Source organism: Microtus oregoni, unplaced genomic scaffold (assembly GCF_018167655.1).
Source record: "Microtus oregoni isolate MIOR12 unplaced genomic scaffold, Mior012 000015F_ref0000493, whole genome shotgun sequence".
NCBI classification, from domain to species: Eukaryota; Metazoa; Chordata; class Mammalia; order Rodentia; family Cricetidae; genus Microtus; species Microtus oregoni.
The window spans coordinates 36,145,506-36,165,288 of NW_024543074.1; the positions used below are offsets into that span (position 1 = coordinate 36,145,506).

General features: G+C 41.4%; 1 protein-coding gene across 5 annotated transcripts in view; it reads right to left on the reverse strand.

Annotated features, from left to right (window-relative positions):
• Positions 1 to 19,783, reverse strand: part of Specc1 (sperm antigen with calponin homology and coiled-coil domains 1) — a 267,140-nt gene that overhangs the window by 87,677 nt on the left and 159,680 nt on the right. For 4 of the 5 annotated variants that reach the window (XM_041664024.1, XM_041664025.1, XM_041664027.1 and 1 more), the window contains 3 exons: positions 14,491 to 14,698; positions 10,234 to 10,307; positions 9,492 to 9,670 (listed from right to left, as the gene is read on the reverse strand). In XM_041664024.1, coding sequence (XP_041519958.1) covers positions 9,492 to 9,670; positions 10,234 to 10,307; positions 14,491 to 14,698 — 461 coding nt within the window. Of the gene's footprint in view, positions 1 to 3,664; positions 4,021 to 9,491; positions 9,671 to 10,233; positions 10,308 to 14,490; positions 14,699 to 19,783 lie in introns of those variants that run through there. The other variant, XM_041664028.1, reaches the window with a different exon arrangement.

A 19,783-nucleotide genomic window follows, 5' to 3' on the forward strand; every position in this document is an offset into this window, starting at 1 on the left:
CTTTCACACTCGACAGACTGTTTGTAAAGAGGAGTGGTCCCACCAAGCTCATGCTTACACCTGCCACGCTGAAACAATAGAATAAAGCCTGGCCCCAGGCTTCTCACAGTGCCATTGTGGGCTTCTGTGACTCCTCTCTGTCCATCTAAGCTTTCAGCTTTCAGCTCAGCCACGGAGTTTTGTTCCTTTTTATGTCCTGACTCAGTGCCTTTGAATATTCTTTGCCCTAATCTGGGATGTCATTTTCACAAAATTATTAATGTTTTCAACAGATCTAAAAGAAGTTTGTTGCTCTTATTATAAGGCAAAAATTATGAAGTCTTTGATCTTAGGAATCAAACAGTATCTTCTGAAATTCACTTTCTATTTTCAGTACTAGCATACAGAACAAGGGAAAAACATCAAGTAAAATGGTAGCTTAAACACATCTTATTTTCTAAATCCCATCAAGAAGAATCAAAGCAGTTAAGCATCTTCCATCAGCAACAGAAACTAAGGAAGGGTACCATCCATGGCTTAAACTTTAATTCCAGCACTCATGAATCAGAGTTAGAGGTTGGCAGAGCTCTATGAGTTTGAGGCCAGCCTGGTCTACATTGTGGGTTCTAGGCCAGACAGGATACATAGTGAGATTCTGTCTCAAAAACAAAACAAACTTTTAAACTCTCTGGTACACAGGAATATATATATATATATATATATATATATATATATATATGTGTGTGTGTGTGTGTGTGTGTGTGTGTGTGTGTGTGTGTGTGTGTGTGTGTGTATTATGGGTGAGGGTACCAGGGGCTTTCCCCCAATTCCCTTACAAAGAGAATAAAGATGATAGGGGTCTACCTTGCTAGTATCCTCTATCCTACAGGGTCAGGGCTGGAGAGGAACATGAAGCCAAAAACATAAAGCACATCCTTACAGAACATCAGGGATATGAGCACTATCTGAGGAGTCCATGGAAAGATGATCCTGGCCAGGAAAAGCCATGCCCTATATCTAACATGGACAATAACGAAGCAAAAAGCAGACCCAGAAATATGGCTTCCACATCTAGGTTTTTCCAGAGAAGAAACTACACATCAAGGAGTTTCAGACAGGGTCTCACTGTGTAACCTGGCTGTCCTGGAACTCACTGTGTAGATTAGGCTGGCATCAAAATCAGAGATCCATCTGCCTCTGCCTCCTGAGAGCTAAAATAAGGTGTGCACCACCACACTCAGCAGGATTAAAGGTGTGAATCACCACACGTACTGAGCACCTTCTCCTTTTGCACACTATTTGAACTTCAGTTTTCATTGAGAGCACACCCTCTAGTTTATGGTAGAGTAGATGAGTTGAAGCATTCATTGATAGGCAGAGTGGTGTATCCAGGTATAAACTACAAGTACTCAGGGAAAGGTCAGGCCCTGACATATTTGTAGCTATTTAAGCAAGAGTCTGTGATGAACAGAAATGTCTCCTCACATAAAAACATTAAAAAATAAAAAAAACTTAAGTCCTAATCTATAAAAATATTTTGTAAAATAATAATCACATTTAGGAGAGAACAGACCTTCAGAAGTTTATGAAAGGAAAGAGGCACTTGATAATACCAACCTTAAAATTTCATAAAATAGAATAAAAGATGAAATAAGACAATTTTACTTTTGTAAAATTTCTTTCCTTCTTTGTTTCTTCCTTCCTTCCGTTCTTTCTCTTTTCTTTCTTTGAAAAGAGATATCTTTTTTTGAGATAGTAGTCCTAGCTAGACTCAGACTCATTGGATAAGTGAGGATAACCTTGAATTCTTGATCCTCCTGCCTCTACCTCCCAAGGGCAGAATTTACAGACATGTAGCACCATGGCTAGCAAGTTAATAATTGTAAATGAAAGGCCAAGTTTAAATATGTGTACATACACACACACACGGTATAATAATCCAATTAAAATATTCGGAAGCAGAACTAATTCAAAAGAAAACAAAAGAAGAGAGTATTTAGGAAGGCCTCCCTGAGCACAGGGAGCACAGATGAAATAAACAATGAAAAGTGACATTTCTATTCAGCAGAAAAGAATTATTTTGATAATAAATTATGCTGGTTGGACTGGCTATGTATATGGAAGAAAAAGAACTGCAGGTTACATCAGATTCAGTAAACACAGATGGATCAAATGTCTGGGTGTGAACATTCACATGTGTGTGAAATGAAGGATACTTAATAAACTATTTACAAATACTGGAGTGGAAAAAAATCTTACACACACACACACACACACACACACACACCACCCACCATCCAAGAAACAAAGGAAAATACAAATAGATTCTACTATATGAAAGTATTAAGGGCTTGAGATGGTGAAGTGCTTGCTATACACACAAATCTCTAGGTTCATTTCCAGCATCATAAAACAATAAAGTTCTGAAATTATATTCAGGAAAATTTTTTGAACAAAGTTTATCACAAGAGCCCTGCAAAAACGCAACCAGTGATTAAAATTCAAACCGCAGACTCCTCTAAATAATATTTATTTAGCACATCATAAACACTTACATATAAAAACATTCAATAGTATCCAGAGTAAAGACAGATCAATACACAACTGCAAATATAGCTGCGCACTTGAAATCGAGGCTGCATTTTCCTCACTGTTTATATATGAAAATGTTCGGCACATAAATTTTAAGACATTTTGGAATTCTCAATCTGATGAAAAGATCTTTCAGGACAAATTCCAGTCCTACTTGGACAGCTAGTATCTTACATTATTTTTACAAGTTTTCACACCAAAAATTTTTACAATTTTTCTAGTGAAATCTGTGCTCTTGAAGTTAATAACCTCAAAATGTCTTCCTGAGTTTAAGAATAATTCCGCATCTTAATTTTCATTTTCTCACAGATCAACTCATGTCCTCCAATACGATGTAACTAGAAAGCCTCCAGGGATACACTGGAGCTGCCTCTCACACAGGAAGCATGGCAGATCCCTACTGGAGCTGCCCCTCACGTGAGAAGTGCAGTAGGTTTTTGCCTAATGGACTCGCTGAAACAGATACAGGTCTTTACACATGCACGCGTTTCCAGAAGTCAAATCATAGGCTGCATTCCAGACCACTCTGAGCTGTGTTCTTCTCCATTGAAAGTCTTTAAGTTTCCCAGGTGAGTTTCATGTATGAGGCTTTTGTTGTAAGTTGTCCTTCATTAATTTGTTAGGTTTCTACTGGCGTCTTCACCTAACTACATCCTTTATCATCAACCAAATGTGTTTATGGTTAACCTACCAAAGACTCTGGAAACCAACCAAAGCTCAGGGGCAGCTTCCTTCAGATGAGGTAATGAAATGATACCATGGCTTGAAAAGGCTCAAGGAAGCCTCAATGTTAGGAGCAGAACTTTTTCTCTGGTCTAAGGCATCATGCAGATGGCTTCTTATTTTGCTATAACTAGCATGAATTTCAAAACTGTTGGATCCTATATTCAAGTAGGCAGCAAAAAAGTGAACACCACATGGGCTGCATTCACCAAGACCTGGGGCTTGCTAAACCATTATTCTTTGTGTATTCTAGTTACATATAAAATATTTTTTTTCACAAGACTTGTATTTTGTTTTTCCGAACTTCATTTTATTCTCCAGAGAGAGGGAGGGAGGGGGGGAGGGAGGAAGGGAGGGAGGGAGGGAGGGAGGGAGAAAAAGGAGAGAGAGGGGGGGTGGAGGGAGAGAGAGGGGAGAGGGAGGGAGAGAGGGGGGACGGAGGGAGGGAATGCTGAGTTTTCTGAGAGAAAAAAGGAGGAAACATTTTTGAACATGTGATCAGGCAGTGAGCTGATTCCAGGGTGAAGGGAAGCTAAAGACACTCTGGCTGTAATGACTGTGTGTGGAATAGTGAACGGCACAGGAGACAAGTGCGCTCTTTACACAGTGGTAATCTCCTCTACAGATCCCCCTTTCATATAGAAATGGCAGTAGTTTCCAATCATGGCAAGGGCTGGGCTGTTTTTCTTCCACCAAATGCTCTGCTAGCTGACAGAGACCATGGAGCTGTGAAGATAGAAATGGGAGGGAAGGCTGGTAAAGGAGTTATATAAGCCAGTGGGATCTCTGTTTACAAACACAAGAGCTACCAGCTTATCTCTCTCACAGGGAGGAGCTAATACCCAGAATACATAGCCACCATGTTTTCATTTCTATTGCTGCATTTTTTTTTTATCTTTTTTGAAGCCAATGTTCTTCGGATAGAAAAAATGGCAAAGACTTCAAAATGCTATTACTCTGCTTCTCCCACCAGAACTTCTCCAAGAACTGTCCTGATAAAGTAGAGACATCCAGAATGCACACCAGCCCCTGACATTTGGGGAGTTTCATGCTTCCCTCCATCATCAATGCCAAGAGAAAAAAACAATGGTTTTATTTCTTTTTACTGTTCCAGCTTAAAAATTCTAAAGACTCAGGGAAGAACATACCCATATTTTCTAAAACAAATCTGTAAAGATAGGGGTCAGAGAAGAGGCATATATAGCCCTTTAGATTATAGTCTGCTAGGCTACACAACAGCGAGGCTGTTAGCTCAGAGATAGAGCACTTGTGTAGCATGTGCAAGGTTCTAGGCTTGGTCCTCAGCATCACATACACACACAGACTGAAACATCACTACATAAGTATCTAAAGTCATAGCTGTGTATTTTAACGATGAAAGCATATGCAAGTGACTGAATTATGCTTGCTGAGAAGACCATAGAAGATGGTCAATTTTTACTTTCAGAGCCAAATGAAATGCCTGTGGCCCCAGGAATGCTAAGGTTAAATAAGAAACTACATAGGAATTTCTATGGGAACTGGTGTCTCCACCAAGGCCAGGGATTCAGTATCACAGAGAGCTCCAAGAGACATTTTGGTCACTCAGGAACATTATACCTCCATCATATGAACTTCTAGCAGCAGCTACAGAAAGAGCACACGCGGTGTGGCTGTGAAATGTTAGAGCTTAAGGACGAAACAGGGCGGCACAGGTACACACGACGGACGTTAGTGCACAGCGCATATCAAAAGCCAGCTCCAACAGTCTGTATGGGACAAACTACCATGCTGCTCACTTAACTGAGGGTAACATGTGCACTGAGGACAATGTGTGATCCAGGGGAAATTCAAGGATCAACACATGTGAATCTGAAACATTTTATTTTGAAAGTTAATGTTATAAATTGGGAGCAAATATTTAGTGTTTTTAATAGGTTCTTTCTTTTGAAGATGTCTTCCACCAGTGCTTATTGGTACTATTATGATAAACTTTATAGGAATGGGACAAGTCATCTTAAAAATAATTTCCATTATTATTCATGACACTTGTGCGTGTCCTGTTCATCACTAACACCTTTGGTTAGAAGGGCTGTAAGTGGCTCCATGGAATCCAGACACTGAGATGTTTCCCTGTATCTGCTGGACTCCAGTACTCAACTTCTTAGGAAACAGATCTGATGGCTGTATGTATGTATGTATGTATGTATGTAGATGCTGGAGATTAAACCCAGAGTCTGGTACACACTAAGCAAGCAGCATACCAATGAGGTACATCCTATCCCAGACTTGATGTTTTAATTTTAATGAGTTTTCATTTCAATGCCTATCTCCTAACTGTCCAAACAGAGAAGAAGCCATGACTGAGAAAGTTATGTCTTATACTTTCATTCATTAATTTGTATGTCCGGAAAACAGAACATTTTTATGTTCAAATTCTGTAAGAAAAATATCAGGCCTGCAAGTCACAGCTAACATTTGAAGGTGGCCATCAGTGAAGTTCCAAGGACTACATGGGAGAGATGGCAGGGCTTTCTGACTCAGACCCTTGGGATTCTGACTCAAAAGAGAAAGGTCAGCTAACCAACCAGCCTCAGAATGGGAGAGTTTGGAAGTATTTACAAACACTGCCTACTCATAGTTCCTAATCTAAACAGAGTAGAGCCGCACAGGAAAGGAGACAGTGACAGTGGGTGAGAAGAATGAGTTTACAGAGCATGATTATTCTCTGTGACTTTTGCATATTTCTCTTTATAGCTCATACAATTTCTGTTTTATGATTGACTGTTGCTATTAGAATAATTCACGCATGAATAGTCACAATTGCTTTATCTTATGAATTAAATGCTTTGGCATCATAAAAAGAAATGAATTAACAACATCAAGATATTAGTATTAAGATATTGAGATACATGGGGACATATATGTATATATATGTACTTATATTGCTATATACATATATGTGTGTGTGAATGTATATTTATACACATATTTGAGGAGTGGCTGTGTGTGGTATGTGTATATATGTGTATGTATATATGCTCACTTGTGCTTGTATGTACAGAGACTAGACAAGATGTCAAGTGTTTTTCTCTATTGCTCTCTGCCTTATTCTTGTGAGACAGGATCTCTCAATGACCCTGAAGTTCACTGTTTTAGCTAGGCTAGCTAGCCACTGAACTCCTGGGATCCACCTGATTGAACCCCCAACTTGTACCCATGTCCAGCTTTTTTACTTGGTTACTGGGAGTTTGAATTCAGGTCCTCATGCTTACAAAGCAAGCATACTTACATACTGAGTAAGCCATTTTTCTAGTCCCCCACCCCCGTTTTATGATTTATTTTTATTTTTTTTTAAAGATAGGATCTCATGTAGTTCATGCTGGCCTCAAATTCACTTATCCTTTTGTTCAAGTATGGGCTAGAGATGTCACCAGCATATCTGGCAATCCCGTGAATAAGATCAATTATTCTGACTCTAAAGGAGTGACGGCATGTGCCTACAGTTCTAAATACTAGGGAAGATGAGGTGGGAGAATTACTTGAGCTCAAAACAAAACACTTGAGAAACCCTGTCTCGAAAAACCAAAAAAAAAAAAAAACAAAAAAAAAACACTCAAACCATACGAGACACAAAAATAAAAAAAACCACATTTGAAAATGCAATGGGACTAAAGAATACTAATGAGTTAAATACAACCCTCTTTGCTTTAGTGACTTGGTTGTTGATAACAGACGCTGTTCTGTACTCCTACCCAGGCTCCTCATTTGCTCACCTATCAGCTTCGCTCTACAGTGATTCCTTTGAATGTCCGCTTACACAGAACTGGAGTATGAATTGCTAGCCCCATGTCAGAGCTGGGCTGCATCTCGGCTGTGCCTGGAGGACCTCATCAGAGAATCCTCTGCAAGCTGTCTGGCTGTGTCTCTCCGTGAATGACCGTCAAAGTCAAATCGCATGTCAGGCAAGAACTTGTTCCACCGAGATGGAAACATTAAGCTGCATCAGGAGCTTTGAGGATGTGGGCTGGCTTCCATTTTTGTTCATATGGTAGGTTCGGGAGGGCACTGAGTTACCAGCAAGGAATTTTCAAAAAGTCAGTTCTTCAAGGAGGCAGCTTGGGAGAAGTGTGAAATCAGATACACTAGCATCAGCAGTTGTCCCATGTCTTGCCAAATGCAATGAGAGGCAAATCCACTCTGAAGCCTAATGGTAACCGTTGTCGGTCCTAAAGTTCTGAAAGGTTTTGTGATAAGTTGCTTGACTTGGGTAGTTGGTTTAAAATGTTCAGGAAAATAAAAAAAAAATGGATGTGTTTTTAAAGGGACAGAATGCAGCATACGGACACAGACAGAGGTTTCCTGTTCCGCCAGAGTTTCGGCTGGGATCTGAGACCCAACACGGGAAATGCACCATCTTGTACAATAACCTATGCCGAGTCACCATAGAAATGCAGAGCCTATCTTTTACAAAACATTAATCTTTAAAATAATGCACATAGTAAGCAATACAAGTTATGGCGTGGTTCCTCTTCCAAAGACATACAATGTGGAAGCAAGACAGACAACAAAAGCAGGTACACAGGCAAACAGAAGGATCATGTGATCATCTTAGTTGGGGACATCAGGAAACCTTTATTCCTATTCTCCTTCTGACTTCAATTTAAAAAAACGAAACAAAAACTTCACATTCTTTGGTGGCCAGAAAGGAACTTTACTACAAAATAATGGTCCTGAGAGCTGACTACCGAATCCTTCTGTAGCCAAAGGAACAAGGCACAACTGAAACAGATTTGATAGACAGAATTCAAAGAAACAGAATTGTGAGAAGAATCTAACAACTTTCCCAAGGCTGTGAAACTCATGATCACTGATCAGACCCCAGGCTCAGCAAGAAAGTCAACACCAGCCTTTCTAATCCTGGGAAGCACGAAGATTAAGGCAACCTCCAGACTAATATTTAGAAGCTCCTAAATTTTACTTTAAAAGACAGTATTTTATATTTGAAAGACATTTGGAAATTCAACATTAATTTCTGAACACTCAAAATTCTCAAAGTTAAGGATACTGACTCCCAATTAATGGAAAACGCCACACTACTAATGCCAAAAGTGCTGTTTATAATTTTGTCTATGAATCCCACTTAAATTTAAATTTTATTTTATGGGTATGAGTATTTTGTATGCATGCATGCTCATGTATGTGCATGCCTTGTACCCTCTGAGACCAGAAGAAGGCATCAGATCTCTCCTGGGACTGGAGTTACAGATAGCTGTGAGCCACTGTGTGGTTGTTAGAAATCCAACCAGAGTCCTCTGAAGAGCAGCCAGTTCTAGTAATTGCTGAGCCATCTCTCCAGCTCCCCACTTAAATTTTATATAATAATAAATTTCAAGTTTGCTTTAGGAACACCCTCCTCTTAAACACGATTGGACTGAGATATTGTGAGCCACCTGATATGGGTGCTGGGAATTAAGTTCAGTGAACTCACTATGTAGCTGAGGATGACTCTGATTCCTAATCTTCCTGCCTCTGTCCTTGGGCTGGGATTACAGGTGTCAGTCACCACTGACCCCAGCAGAAACATGACTTTTTCTTGTTTCTTTTTGTTTGAGGCAGGGTCTCACCATGTAAGGTAGCCTTGGCTGGCTTCTTCTATCCTTGTGCCTCTACCTCTGAAGTCAAGGCCTTTTTGCAAGAGCCCATGATCAGCAATCAGGAGACACAGCCCTGGGCTGGTAGGAATGGATCCTTTATCTGGAGGCAGTGCTCCTTCAAAATCATTTTAGCTTTTCCTGATGTATGAGACCTAGGCAAGTTAGTATTCGCGAGTGTGCTCTCCCTATGCTGATAAATACTAAAATCTAACAGGTACCCTTTCTTTAAGTATAAGAGGACATCTGGCTAGATCTTTTCCTTCACATGTAGGTGATGTGTTTTTTTCTAAAATCCTGTGCAGAACCCTGACAGAATGTCTTTAGCTGCATAGTGAGGATGGTAGTGGTACAATGATCCTAGAAAAAACACAGCAAAACCTGGCACAGAGAGACACAAAAGCACCCCATCCCCCCATGACTCAGCAGCCTAGCCACCACACACACACACACACACACACACACACACACACACACACACACCCCACACAGATCAAGAGAGAAGCAAAGCACTGGTCATGTGCCCATTAGACTCACACAAGTGTGGCCCTTCCTGTGACCCACCTGCTGTGTCCCTGTATGTCCCCCAGCTCCTTCTGCAGCCTGGCATTCTTCTCCTCCTCCTCCAACAACCTCCTCTTCACAGTTCGCAGCTCCTGTTGAGCCTCACACTTGATGTCATTGGCCACCACCACTGCAGTCTGCAGGTCCGCCTGGAACCGCCTCCATTCCTCAGTTTCCTCCTAAAAAATGACAGAATCCACATGTCCCTCAGATACTGGGCAGGGAGCTGGGGTCTCTATGTATGGGCTCCCGAATCCTAGTATCAGCCACTAAGAAAGAGGATTACGCAGAAAGATGTGGCTTTAACGGTGTCCCACTACTTGGAAGAGGCACAAGAGGTAACTCCTTGGTGTTACAGAGTTCTGCAACTAAAAACTGATTGCTTTAGTTTCCTATCCAGCCAGAAAGGATATACAACTCAGATTTATGGCCTCAAGAGATTCTAGGACAATGGCTCTCAACTTGTGGGCTGTGATGCTTTGGGGGGTTGTATATCAGACATTTATGATTCATAACAGTGGCAAAATTACCGTTATAAAGTAGCAGTAAAATAATGCTGTGGTTGGGGGTCATCATAACATGAGGAACTGTATTAAGGGCTTGCAGCAACAGGAAGGTTGAGAATCATTGCTCTGGAAGAAGCTGGCTGGGTAAAATGGCAGGGTGTTTTCCCAGTGTTTCAGACCTAAGACAGGAATAATGTCCAATAAGATGATAGAAAAAGTTCCTGGTCAAGGCTTACCTTTATCTGTTTTGTCAGGGTCTTCAACTGCCGTTCTAGGTCTGATTTCTGTTCCTCCAGCTTGATCACACTGCCTAAAAGGAAATGAGTTAGACAGGAGTTAGAAAGTTGCAAGGCTCCTGGACAAGATAAGCTGCAAACCAAGAGGACAGTTCTAGAGACAACAGGCTTAAAACCTAACCCTCTCCAGTAAGTTATGTTGTAAGGACTCTAAAAACAGGGCTAGAAGCAGAGTCCTCCATGACAGAATTGGATGGCAATTCTGTGCTTGGGTTATATCCTTAGAAGGTTGTATGCACTGTCATGTAGCACTACGGAAGGAAGTCTCAACAGTCACACAGCTCACACTCTTACCTCGGGCTTCCCTGCCAGTCACGCACAAGCTTCCTGAACAGCCTTTATTACTGAGATTTGGAGGCCTCTGGTGTAAGAGAGTCTACTGGTTATTACTCCTGTGACTTTGAAACTCATTTCTAGAGTCACCACTCCTAATCCTGAGAATCACATGGGACACAGGTGGGCAAGCGTAAGCTCTAGACCCATGGGTTCAGAATCTCTGAAGATAGCCAGGATCTGGGCCCACATATAGAACAAGTCCACAGGTGGCACAACTACCTTTCGATAATTAAGAACTAATTCTGTCTCTTGTTCTCCCTGTCTCCAGCTCTCTCCACACTGCTATGAGCCATTTAAATGTAAGTATCAATACGACAATCACCAAGCAAAAATTCCTAGTGTTTGTCTATTAAGGATATGAATCAAGCCAGCCATAGTGGTACATACTTAAAATCCTAGTCCCTAAGTCACAAAGTACTCTCTCTAAAAAAAAGAAAAAAAGGAAGAAAGGAAGGAAGGAAGGATGGAAGGAAGAAAAGATGGAAGGAAAAAAGAAAAGGAAAGAAAAAGACAGACAGACAGAAATAAAATTTTAATGGGAGGGGGTTGAGGAGCAGGCTATGAATTAGAATCTCCAGAGAAGGCTGGGATCCATACAGTAACGTCCTGCCCAGAGGCTCTGAACCAGCTTTTGAGGTCTGAGGTTTATGTTTAGGATCAATGCCTCAGAGTAAGAAGTCCCCCCCTTCATTTCTTGTTGTTTTGTCTGTCTCTCTCAAGGATCTCATGGGAGGAAAGGATTAATCTAAGGCTGGATTTGAGTGTCCCCGTCTTCCTGACACAAATATACTTTAATAATACCTTGATATCCCTAGCAGGAGTTTAAAAGCTTCTCAGAAGATGGTCCGTGTTATTTTCAGTCTCAGATATATTATGATATAATCACTAGATGTGCGCCTGAAATTTGCTCTGGACATTAATTATACACTGGTTTTCTTGGTGTGTCTGGGCTGACTTTGAAGGATTTAGAGACAATACAACCACATTCTCCACAGTGCTAAATCACAAAGCAAAACAAAACAGAACTTGTCTCCCTTGACCTTATTCTTTATAAAGAGGGTGCTATGTTTGGAAACAGACAATGGCCAGATATTTAACTGCATTCTCAAGAACGACTATTGAGCCTGGGTGACACTGAACGTCAATGCTCTACAGTCCATGACAAAGGCAATGGCACTGCCTCTCTGACATTAGTCTATTAATCCAGGCACAGAGCACACCATCAGCTCCTCTCACAGAAACCATGCTTACTCAACTAGAGAATTCTGGACTGTGGCGTTCAAAGGAAACACAGTGCTGGATTTCTGTAAGCTTCTGGTTGCATTTTTCATCATCTGAAATACTGCTCGTACGTTATAGTTCTGCGAGCCAGAATCCTTGTAAAATAGGCCAGTCCCATAGCATCAGGAACTTCATCTGCCCTGATTTTTTCCCCCAATACCAAACAGGAACTTCTGTAGCTCCCTTACCTATGCAATCTTCTTGCCATAAGTAACCTTTCTCTTATGCCTATGGGTACACAGTGAGAAGGAGTGAACATTTTCCTGGCCCTGGGCTAGGTTATGAAGAATTCCTCTTGTCTCTGGCATTGCAACACTGCCGGCTACTGGCCTTCATTCCGTGAACTTGTAAGACTCCTCCCCACCCATCGATGAAGATGTATCACTGTGCATAGCTGCTATCACCCCAGCACTTGTGTTAGGATTGGAGAAGGACCTTCTCCTCTGTCAGGATACACTGGACTCCTGATAGGTTGACAATGAACTTAAATTCACCATCACAAAAGCTCAGGCCTGACCAAGATTCTCTAACACACCTATTTCTTTTAGTATTTCAAATATCAAAAACCATGAAAAACAAGTACAAAAGTGTTTGTTTGTGGGACAGCATGTAAAAACCACTTGCGGGCTGTTGTTGGCTCAGTGGGTAAAGGCACTTACCATCAAACCTGACAACTCTGAGATTGATCCCTGGGACCCATGTGGTAGAAGGAGAGAATCAATTCCCACAAGCTATCTTCCACACTCAAAATAAATAAAATTTCTAGGAAACAACCTTCCTCAAGACCCAGCAATACCACTTTTGGGTATATATCCAAAGGATGCTCAATCGTGCCACAAGGACATGTGCTCAGCTATGTTCACAGCAGCTTTGTTTGTCATAGCCAGAACTTGAAAACAACCTAGATGCCCCTAGACTGAAGAATGGATAAGGAAAATATGGTACATGTACACAATGGAGTCTACATAGCAGAAAAAATTAACATCTTGAATTTTGCAGGCAAATGGATGGAGCTAGAAAAGATGATTTTGAGTGAGGTAACCCAGATCCAGAAAGACAATTATCACATGTACTCACTCATAAGTGGTTTTTAAAGATAAAGCAAAGAAAACCAACCTACAAATCACAATCCCAGAGAACCTAGACAAAAATGAGGACCCTAAAAGAGACTTACATAGCTCTAATCTACATAGGAAGTAGAAAAAGACAAGATCTCCTGAGTAAATTGGGAGTATGGGGACCTTGGGAAAGGGTTAAAGAGGAGGGGATAGGCAGGAAGGGGAGCAGAGAAAAATGTAGAGCTCAATAAAAATCAATAAAATTTTAAAAAAAGAAAGGCAAAATAAATAAAATTTTAAAAAAATTTTAAGGAAAGAAAAGATACTTGCACACAGTATCAGAATTTAGATCAGAAAGCAGAAGTCTCCTGAGCTGGGTCTCTGCTGGGAACAGAGATTTTTCTGACTTTTTGGCTGACCTTTCACCTCTCTCTGCATATCCCCAAACCAGGAAGGTGTTTCGAGTACCAGTGGGGGGGCGTGGTATGCGTATATTAGTGAGCAGGTGAATTCAGGAATACAGAAACTGTGAGTAATGAGTCTGCTGTGCACACATGGTAGGAAAACTCCTCAGGCAACTAAACAATTAGAAATAATTAGTGCCATACAAAGTTTTATTAATTAAGTCTTGTTACAAAAGCAAAGTTCATTAGATGTAATATTTGATAAGGCTGGCTTGAACAAAAGGAAAGGATATTTAATTAAAAAAAATTTTTTAAATGTCTACCCCCACCCCGGGCAGTGGGGGCACACATGCCTTGGGAGGAAGAGGCAGGCAGATCTCTGTGGGTTCAAGACCAACCTGGTCTACAAAGTGAATTTCAGGGCTGCCAGAGTTATTATATAGAAAAAATCCTGTCTCAAAAAACAAAAACAAAAAACAAAATAAAACAAAAAACAAAAAAAAAAGGAAAAAAAGTCTTCCCCTATTCAAAGCAGTGACGTCATAAAGCCATATACCAATGCCTCTTCAGATACCAAGTGCCATATGAATCTGTGAGAAACCCTACACCGTCCACCAATGGGAAGCACGCCGGACCTGACCACAGGCATGTATTATTTGTTTCACTCTGTGCAGATGACCTAGCTCTCATGCATCAGATTCTGAAGGCAACACACCGCTGACACAAAGGCTGTAAACAATTTATTCTAAATAACACTCTTAAACCCTGAAGGTCATCCTCAGTGAAAAAGCCTCTCATGGTGACAGCTGAATTCAAAGCAGGTTTGGTTGTCTAGTGATGGAGGCCTCGGGATGCTGCACAGGTACACCTAACACTTCCAAAATGTACCTGACCTCCTGCAAGAGCTGCGGTCATCTATCATCTGTCACCCAGATTTTTATTTAATTTCAGAGATTACTGCTTGTCTCACAAGTGTTGTTTGCTGGGAGATTACAGTGATCAAAAGACAGGCTTCCCTGACACCCCAGCTGACACACGTCCTTAGAAGCTCCTCCTGTCACCCACCAGGACAGCATCTGCTACCCCGGTTGCACCTCTCCGGGTCTGACTTCACTTACTTTCCAGCTCACTGATGAGCTGATTGTTGTGTAACTTGACGGCACGGTGCTGTTCCACCTGATCTTCCAATTCAAATATGGTTTCTTTCATGTCTTTGATTTCTGCATCACTCTCTGAAGCTTTCTCTTGTAATTTTAGGCTGGTCCTGCTCAGTTGTTCTGCTTGATGATCACAGACCTCCTTCAGGTAAGAGTAATCTTTTTCCATCTAGAGAACAAGGAACATTGCCAGTTTAGCAACAGCAACAACAACAACAACAAACATTCATATATCTCCAGGAAGACTTGATGGATGCACTGGCATATGCCACTTCTTGCTGTTCTTCAGTCTACAAATGTTAAGAAAGAGACAATGTGTCCAGAGGGCTGGGTTCTGTGCCCCTTTCTACAAGCAGGTGGGGAAAAAACATACTCCTATCATATGTGACTCTTTCTTCCCCTATCAGGGCAGAACAGGGAATCAAGAAATCCTGAGAGGACATCCTAACCTCACATTCGCTATAGAGCAGCGCCCTCTGCTGGTGAGATTCAATGTCCTGGACGCCTGAGCCACAGATAAACTTCAACCTTAGAACACCAGGTTACGGTTACGTTTCTTTGGAAGACACCCTACATAAAAATCTGAGTGCACTAGAAACAGAAAATCATCCAAGCACATTAATTGCATCTGTTCAACTTTAATTAACACACTTAGATGGCAAAAAACAACAAAGCACAGACTTAACAAATTTTGCCACATTTGCTAAATCTTTTAATTCAATAAAACACGTTAATGCTTCAACCTTTTCTTCTATTTCTGCAAGTAACAGGCATTGTTGTAAAGTTAGTGCGTGGTCATTCCTTGAAGGCTTTCCCACACTTATTACATTGTGTTTAAGTCCTTGATAATATATAGACTCATTCTAGGTATTTTGAAACTTTACACAACTGGTTGTATATGTGTGTTGATTTGCAGTATGTAATTTGCCTTTGTCTTTGTCTTGTACTAGACAATGTTTATTATGCTATTTTAATTTTAAATGTTAGTATATGTAGATTGATACACACTACAACAGGTTACTTATGTGTGGCCTGTGCATTTTCACATGTATGTAGGCACATGTGTGGGTGTATGTATACAAGTTTGCATCCATGTTTAAAGGTCAGAGTCTGACATCAGTATCTTCCTTGACCACTCTCTACCATTGATACTGAGGTAAGAGCTCTCCTTGAACCCAGAGCTAGCTAATTCAGCGAACCGAGCTAGCTGGTTTGCTCTGGAGAGTCCCTGTCTCTACACCCTGAGTACTGAGATTAGGCAGGCTACCATGCCTGCCCCATATTTTACCGGGGTGTCAGGGATCCAAATTCTAGTCCTCATACTTCCATAGAAAGGGCTTTATCATCTACTAAGTCATCGCCCCAGCTGTCACTAGATTATTTTAATTATTACATACTGGAAATCCACTGCCATTCTGTTATTATAAAAAATGCTACAATAAACACTGTCCTTTTTCTGTCACAATTTGACATTAGTAATAGGCATATATTTCCTGGACAATATAAGCTTGATATGTAATAGATTTCTTCCTGTTTTTAAAGTCTGGGGTGCAGTCTTCACATCCATTTTTTTCCAATTGCAGTTTTGGCTGGGGACCCTATAGGAACAGGGAGCTGGTCTACTTTATCTACCACAGCACACAGCAAACTTTGAGTCTGGCAGGCTCATGGCTAGACTCCTCAGGCAGAGGCATGTCACCTGGAGCACAGATATACACATGTGACTAGTGGGAAATACTATGAGTGTAATATTTCTGGGGAATATGATGAGGGAAGTGGTTGAGCATCCCGAATGAGGTCTCTGAGTACAGCTGAGACTGCTGACCTTCAGAGATTTTGGTTTTCTTTCCCATACACTGATTCATCATGATCATGGGCACCAAAGAGCAGCAGCATGCATGGGGAGGGAACAGAAGTGCAGACTGTGGTGAATCTACAAATCAATACTGTTGCAAAAGCAGTCACTTCTTCTTGATATAAAATATATCCTCCAAGTCTAATGAAATAGTCAGAAAACTTTGTTGTTTTTGTTTGATTTTAAAGTTTTGGTTGGGTTTTTTTTGTTATTTATTTATTTAGAGATAGGGTCTTGTCTTCATAGCTACATAGTGTCCTGGAGCTCACTATTTTGACCAGGTTGGCCTCAAACTTGCAGAGAGCCACCTGCCTCTGCCTCCTGAATGCAGGGATTAAAGGCATGCACTACATACCCAGCCAAAAAAAACTTTGCTTTTTTTAAAAAGTAATTTTACCATTTCATCTCACAAGGACACTCACTAGATCAAAAGGAAGTTGTTAGTTATGTTCATTTTATAGATTAACAAACATATATAGGGAAATTAGTCAAAAAGAAGAATGTGGGCTGGTGAGATGGTTCAGCAGTTAAGAGCAGATAAGAGATAGTTCAGCTGTTATGAACACATACAGTTCTTCCAGAAGGACCGCAGTGACTCCCAGAACCCACACTGGGTGGTAACTCCAGCTCCAAGGAATCTGATGTCCTCTTCTGGCCTCCACAGGCACATTCACATAAGTGGCACATCTATACTCACAGGCACGCAAACAAACTATTTTAGAAAATTCAGCATGCCAAGCATCAGAGAACAAAGCTCTGTATTTTTATGACCACTAGAGTTCTAAGATGCCTCTTTTTGTGATACTGGCCTCCTCCTGCCCGGCAATGCAAACCTTTGAATTTAGTTTTTCTAATTTGGGAATTACACGATCAGATAGAAACCACTTCCAAGCACTCCAAGCATCTTTCATCTCCAGTCAGATTCAAACAAACAGATTACCTCAGAGAGAGGACATCAAGAGTCCGTCCTGATTCACCAACAACAACCAAACCCGGGTAGCAACCTAGTCAACTGTGATCAGACCAGGCTAGAATCCTAGGACGTGTCACCACCCCCTCCACTGTCCCCTTGTGACAGTGAACTGGGGAAAAGCACGGCTACAGGTCAGTTTCCTTGGAAGTACCTGGAGAACGGCATGTGCACACAGCAAAGTTTTTGAGGCGTGCTCCCGATGCTCACTGTGGGAAAGACATGGAAGCAGGACTGGTAGAAGTGGCTGTCTCACAAGGGCATCCACTGACCCCTCAGGAAGAGGGCTACACCCAGCATTCCCTTTGTTCTGCCTCAGCTGCAAAGGCCTTAGTCTTTATTTTCTCAATGGATTAACCGTGAGAAGCACCACCCAGGGAGGGCCATCTTGGAAGGGGCTCCAGTTGGGTGCTGTCAGCTGCCATATTGATCCCCAACAGTTAGAGAAAAAGAGTACTTTGGTAGAGGGAGTCCTGGGTGCAGATGTTAGAGGGTTATATTGCCATAAAGATTATCTGGAGTCTTTCCTGCAGGAGATGTGTGAATAACTGGCTGTGATGGCTTTAGCACTGGGTGAATGGACTACATGGAACAATAAGTTCTGTAAGGTGAATCTATAGTCTTTAGTTTATTATGGTGAAAAACAGCACAAAGGACATCAAGATGGAGATCAACTATGAACCAAGGCCTTATCATAACACAAACTACCCCCAAGACAGAGAATGCTGAATAAACTGAATAAGAAAACAAATGTATAGCCAATACAACAATATCACCAATGCATAAGGAAGCAGAAGTCCAGTACATTAAAAGTAAAAACACGATGTGAGGTGAAAACGGGGTCTGAACATTTTAGTTTACAACTGTGTTTAGTAGTTTCTGATGGCAAAGACAGCATCTTGGAAAATCAGGCCCGGCCTTTGAGAAACCATTTTATCTTCTACTCAAATAGTCATACACCAGGAACAGAGACCAGGGTGGGCATAAAGCTAGGTTACTGCCATAAATTCTGAATGGATTCTAGCAACATTGAATTTGTTCAGCCAGGAAGGAACACAGGGAGTGGTGCTGCGCAGAGGAGAAGCCTGGCTTGTGAAACCCCTGCTTCTGTTGTCAAGACAGCAGCGTGGAGGCTTTGTTTCCACAGGGCTGGGGATGAACCCAGGGCCTTGTGCATGTCAATACCCTACCACTGTGTAACATGCCCAGCCAGAGTTGGTCATTTTATTAGATTTGGTTATTATGCTGTCCCTTAAATAATTTTGAATACTAAAATAATAATTAAGAATGGAGATCAGTCAAAGATGTTAAGATTCCTCCCTACCCCTTTCTCTTCTTTAAACATTATTTTATGTGTATGGATATTTTGGCTATATGTGTTTCTACACATCACGAACATGACTGGTGCCTGCAGAGATAAAAAAAGGGTATCAGAGCTCCTGGAACTGGAGTTACAGACAGCTGTAAAGACCATGTGGGTGCTGGGAACTGAACTCAGGTCTTCTGGAAGAGCAGCCAGCACTCCTAACTGCTGAGCCTTTGTGCTGGTCCTCACCTCCCTTTTCAATGGTGCCTCCTCCCACAGAGTTAGACATTATAAACATACGAATGTGCATCAGGACATTATCATTACATACATTTTTACTGCTTATAAAGGGAAGGAGGGGCGAAGGAGGTCATGACCTAGGAGGCACGTGGCCTAGAAGTTGAGCAGTCATCGATGTCGCGTCAGTGACCGTACCACAGGAGTTGAGCAAAGCCTTGGTGAGCAGATCTGAATGTTGTTCCTGCTCCCAGGAACTCGCCTCACGCTTCTCTGGATTCTATGTGTCCTCTCAGGAAACAGCACAACCACGCTTCCAGCCACCCAGGCCTGGATCTGTGCAGGGAGTGAAATGCCTCTTTCTGCAATCCCCAATAACAAGTCCGTACTCACCAAACCCTACTATGTCAAACTCCTAATCTAAGTGTCTCTCCATTCCCTGCCCTCCTATTCCCACCTGGTCAGCCTTTGGCTTTCTCATCTGTGGCCAGTTAATCTTTCTCAACTGTAAATGTGGTTCTATAATTATTTTTAAAGATTCCTCAGACCAGGCCAACAAGATGTGGGTGACGTCACCTGCCACCAACCCTGACCTGAGTTTGCTTCAGAAGCTCCACAGAAGAAATAAACCCTGACCTCCACACATAAATTGTGGCACATGCACCCAAAGCAAAATAAATAAATTAAAAATGTAAAAAAAAAACCCAAAAAATCCAAACAAACAAAAACAAAGACTCAAACTAAAAGACTGAACAACAAGACAAGCTGGATTTCATAAAATTAAAATGGCAAAGTATGGCCCTCCAGAGACATTATATAAAACAGTAACAAATGACCCTAATTATTGAATAATAAAGTGGAGTGTATCTGTACAATGCAGTATTGG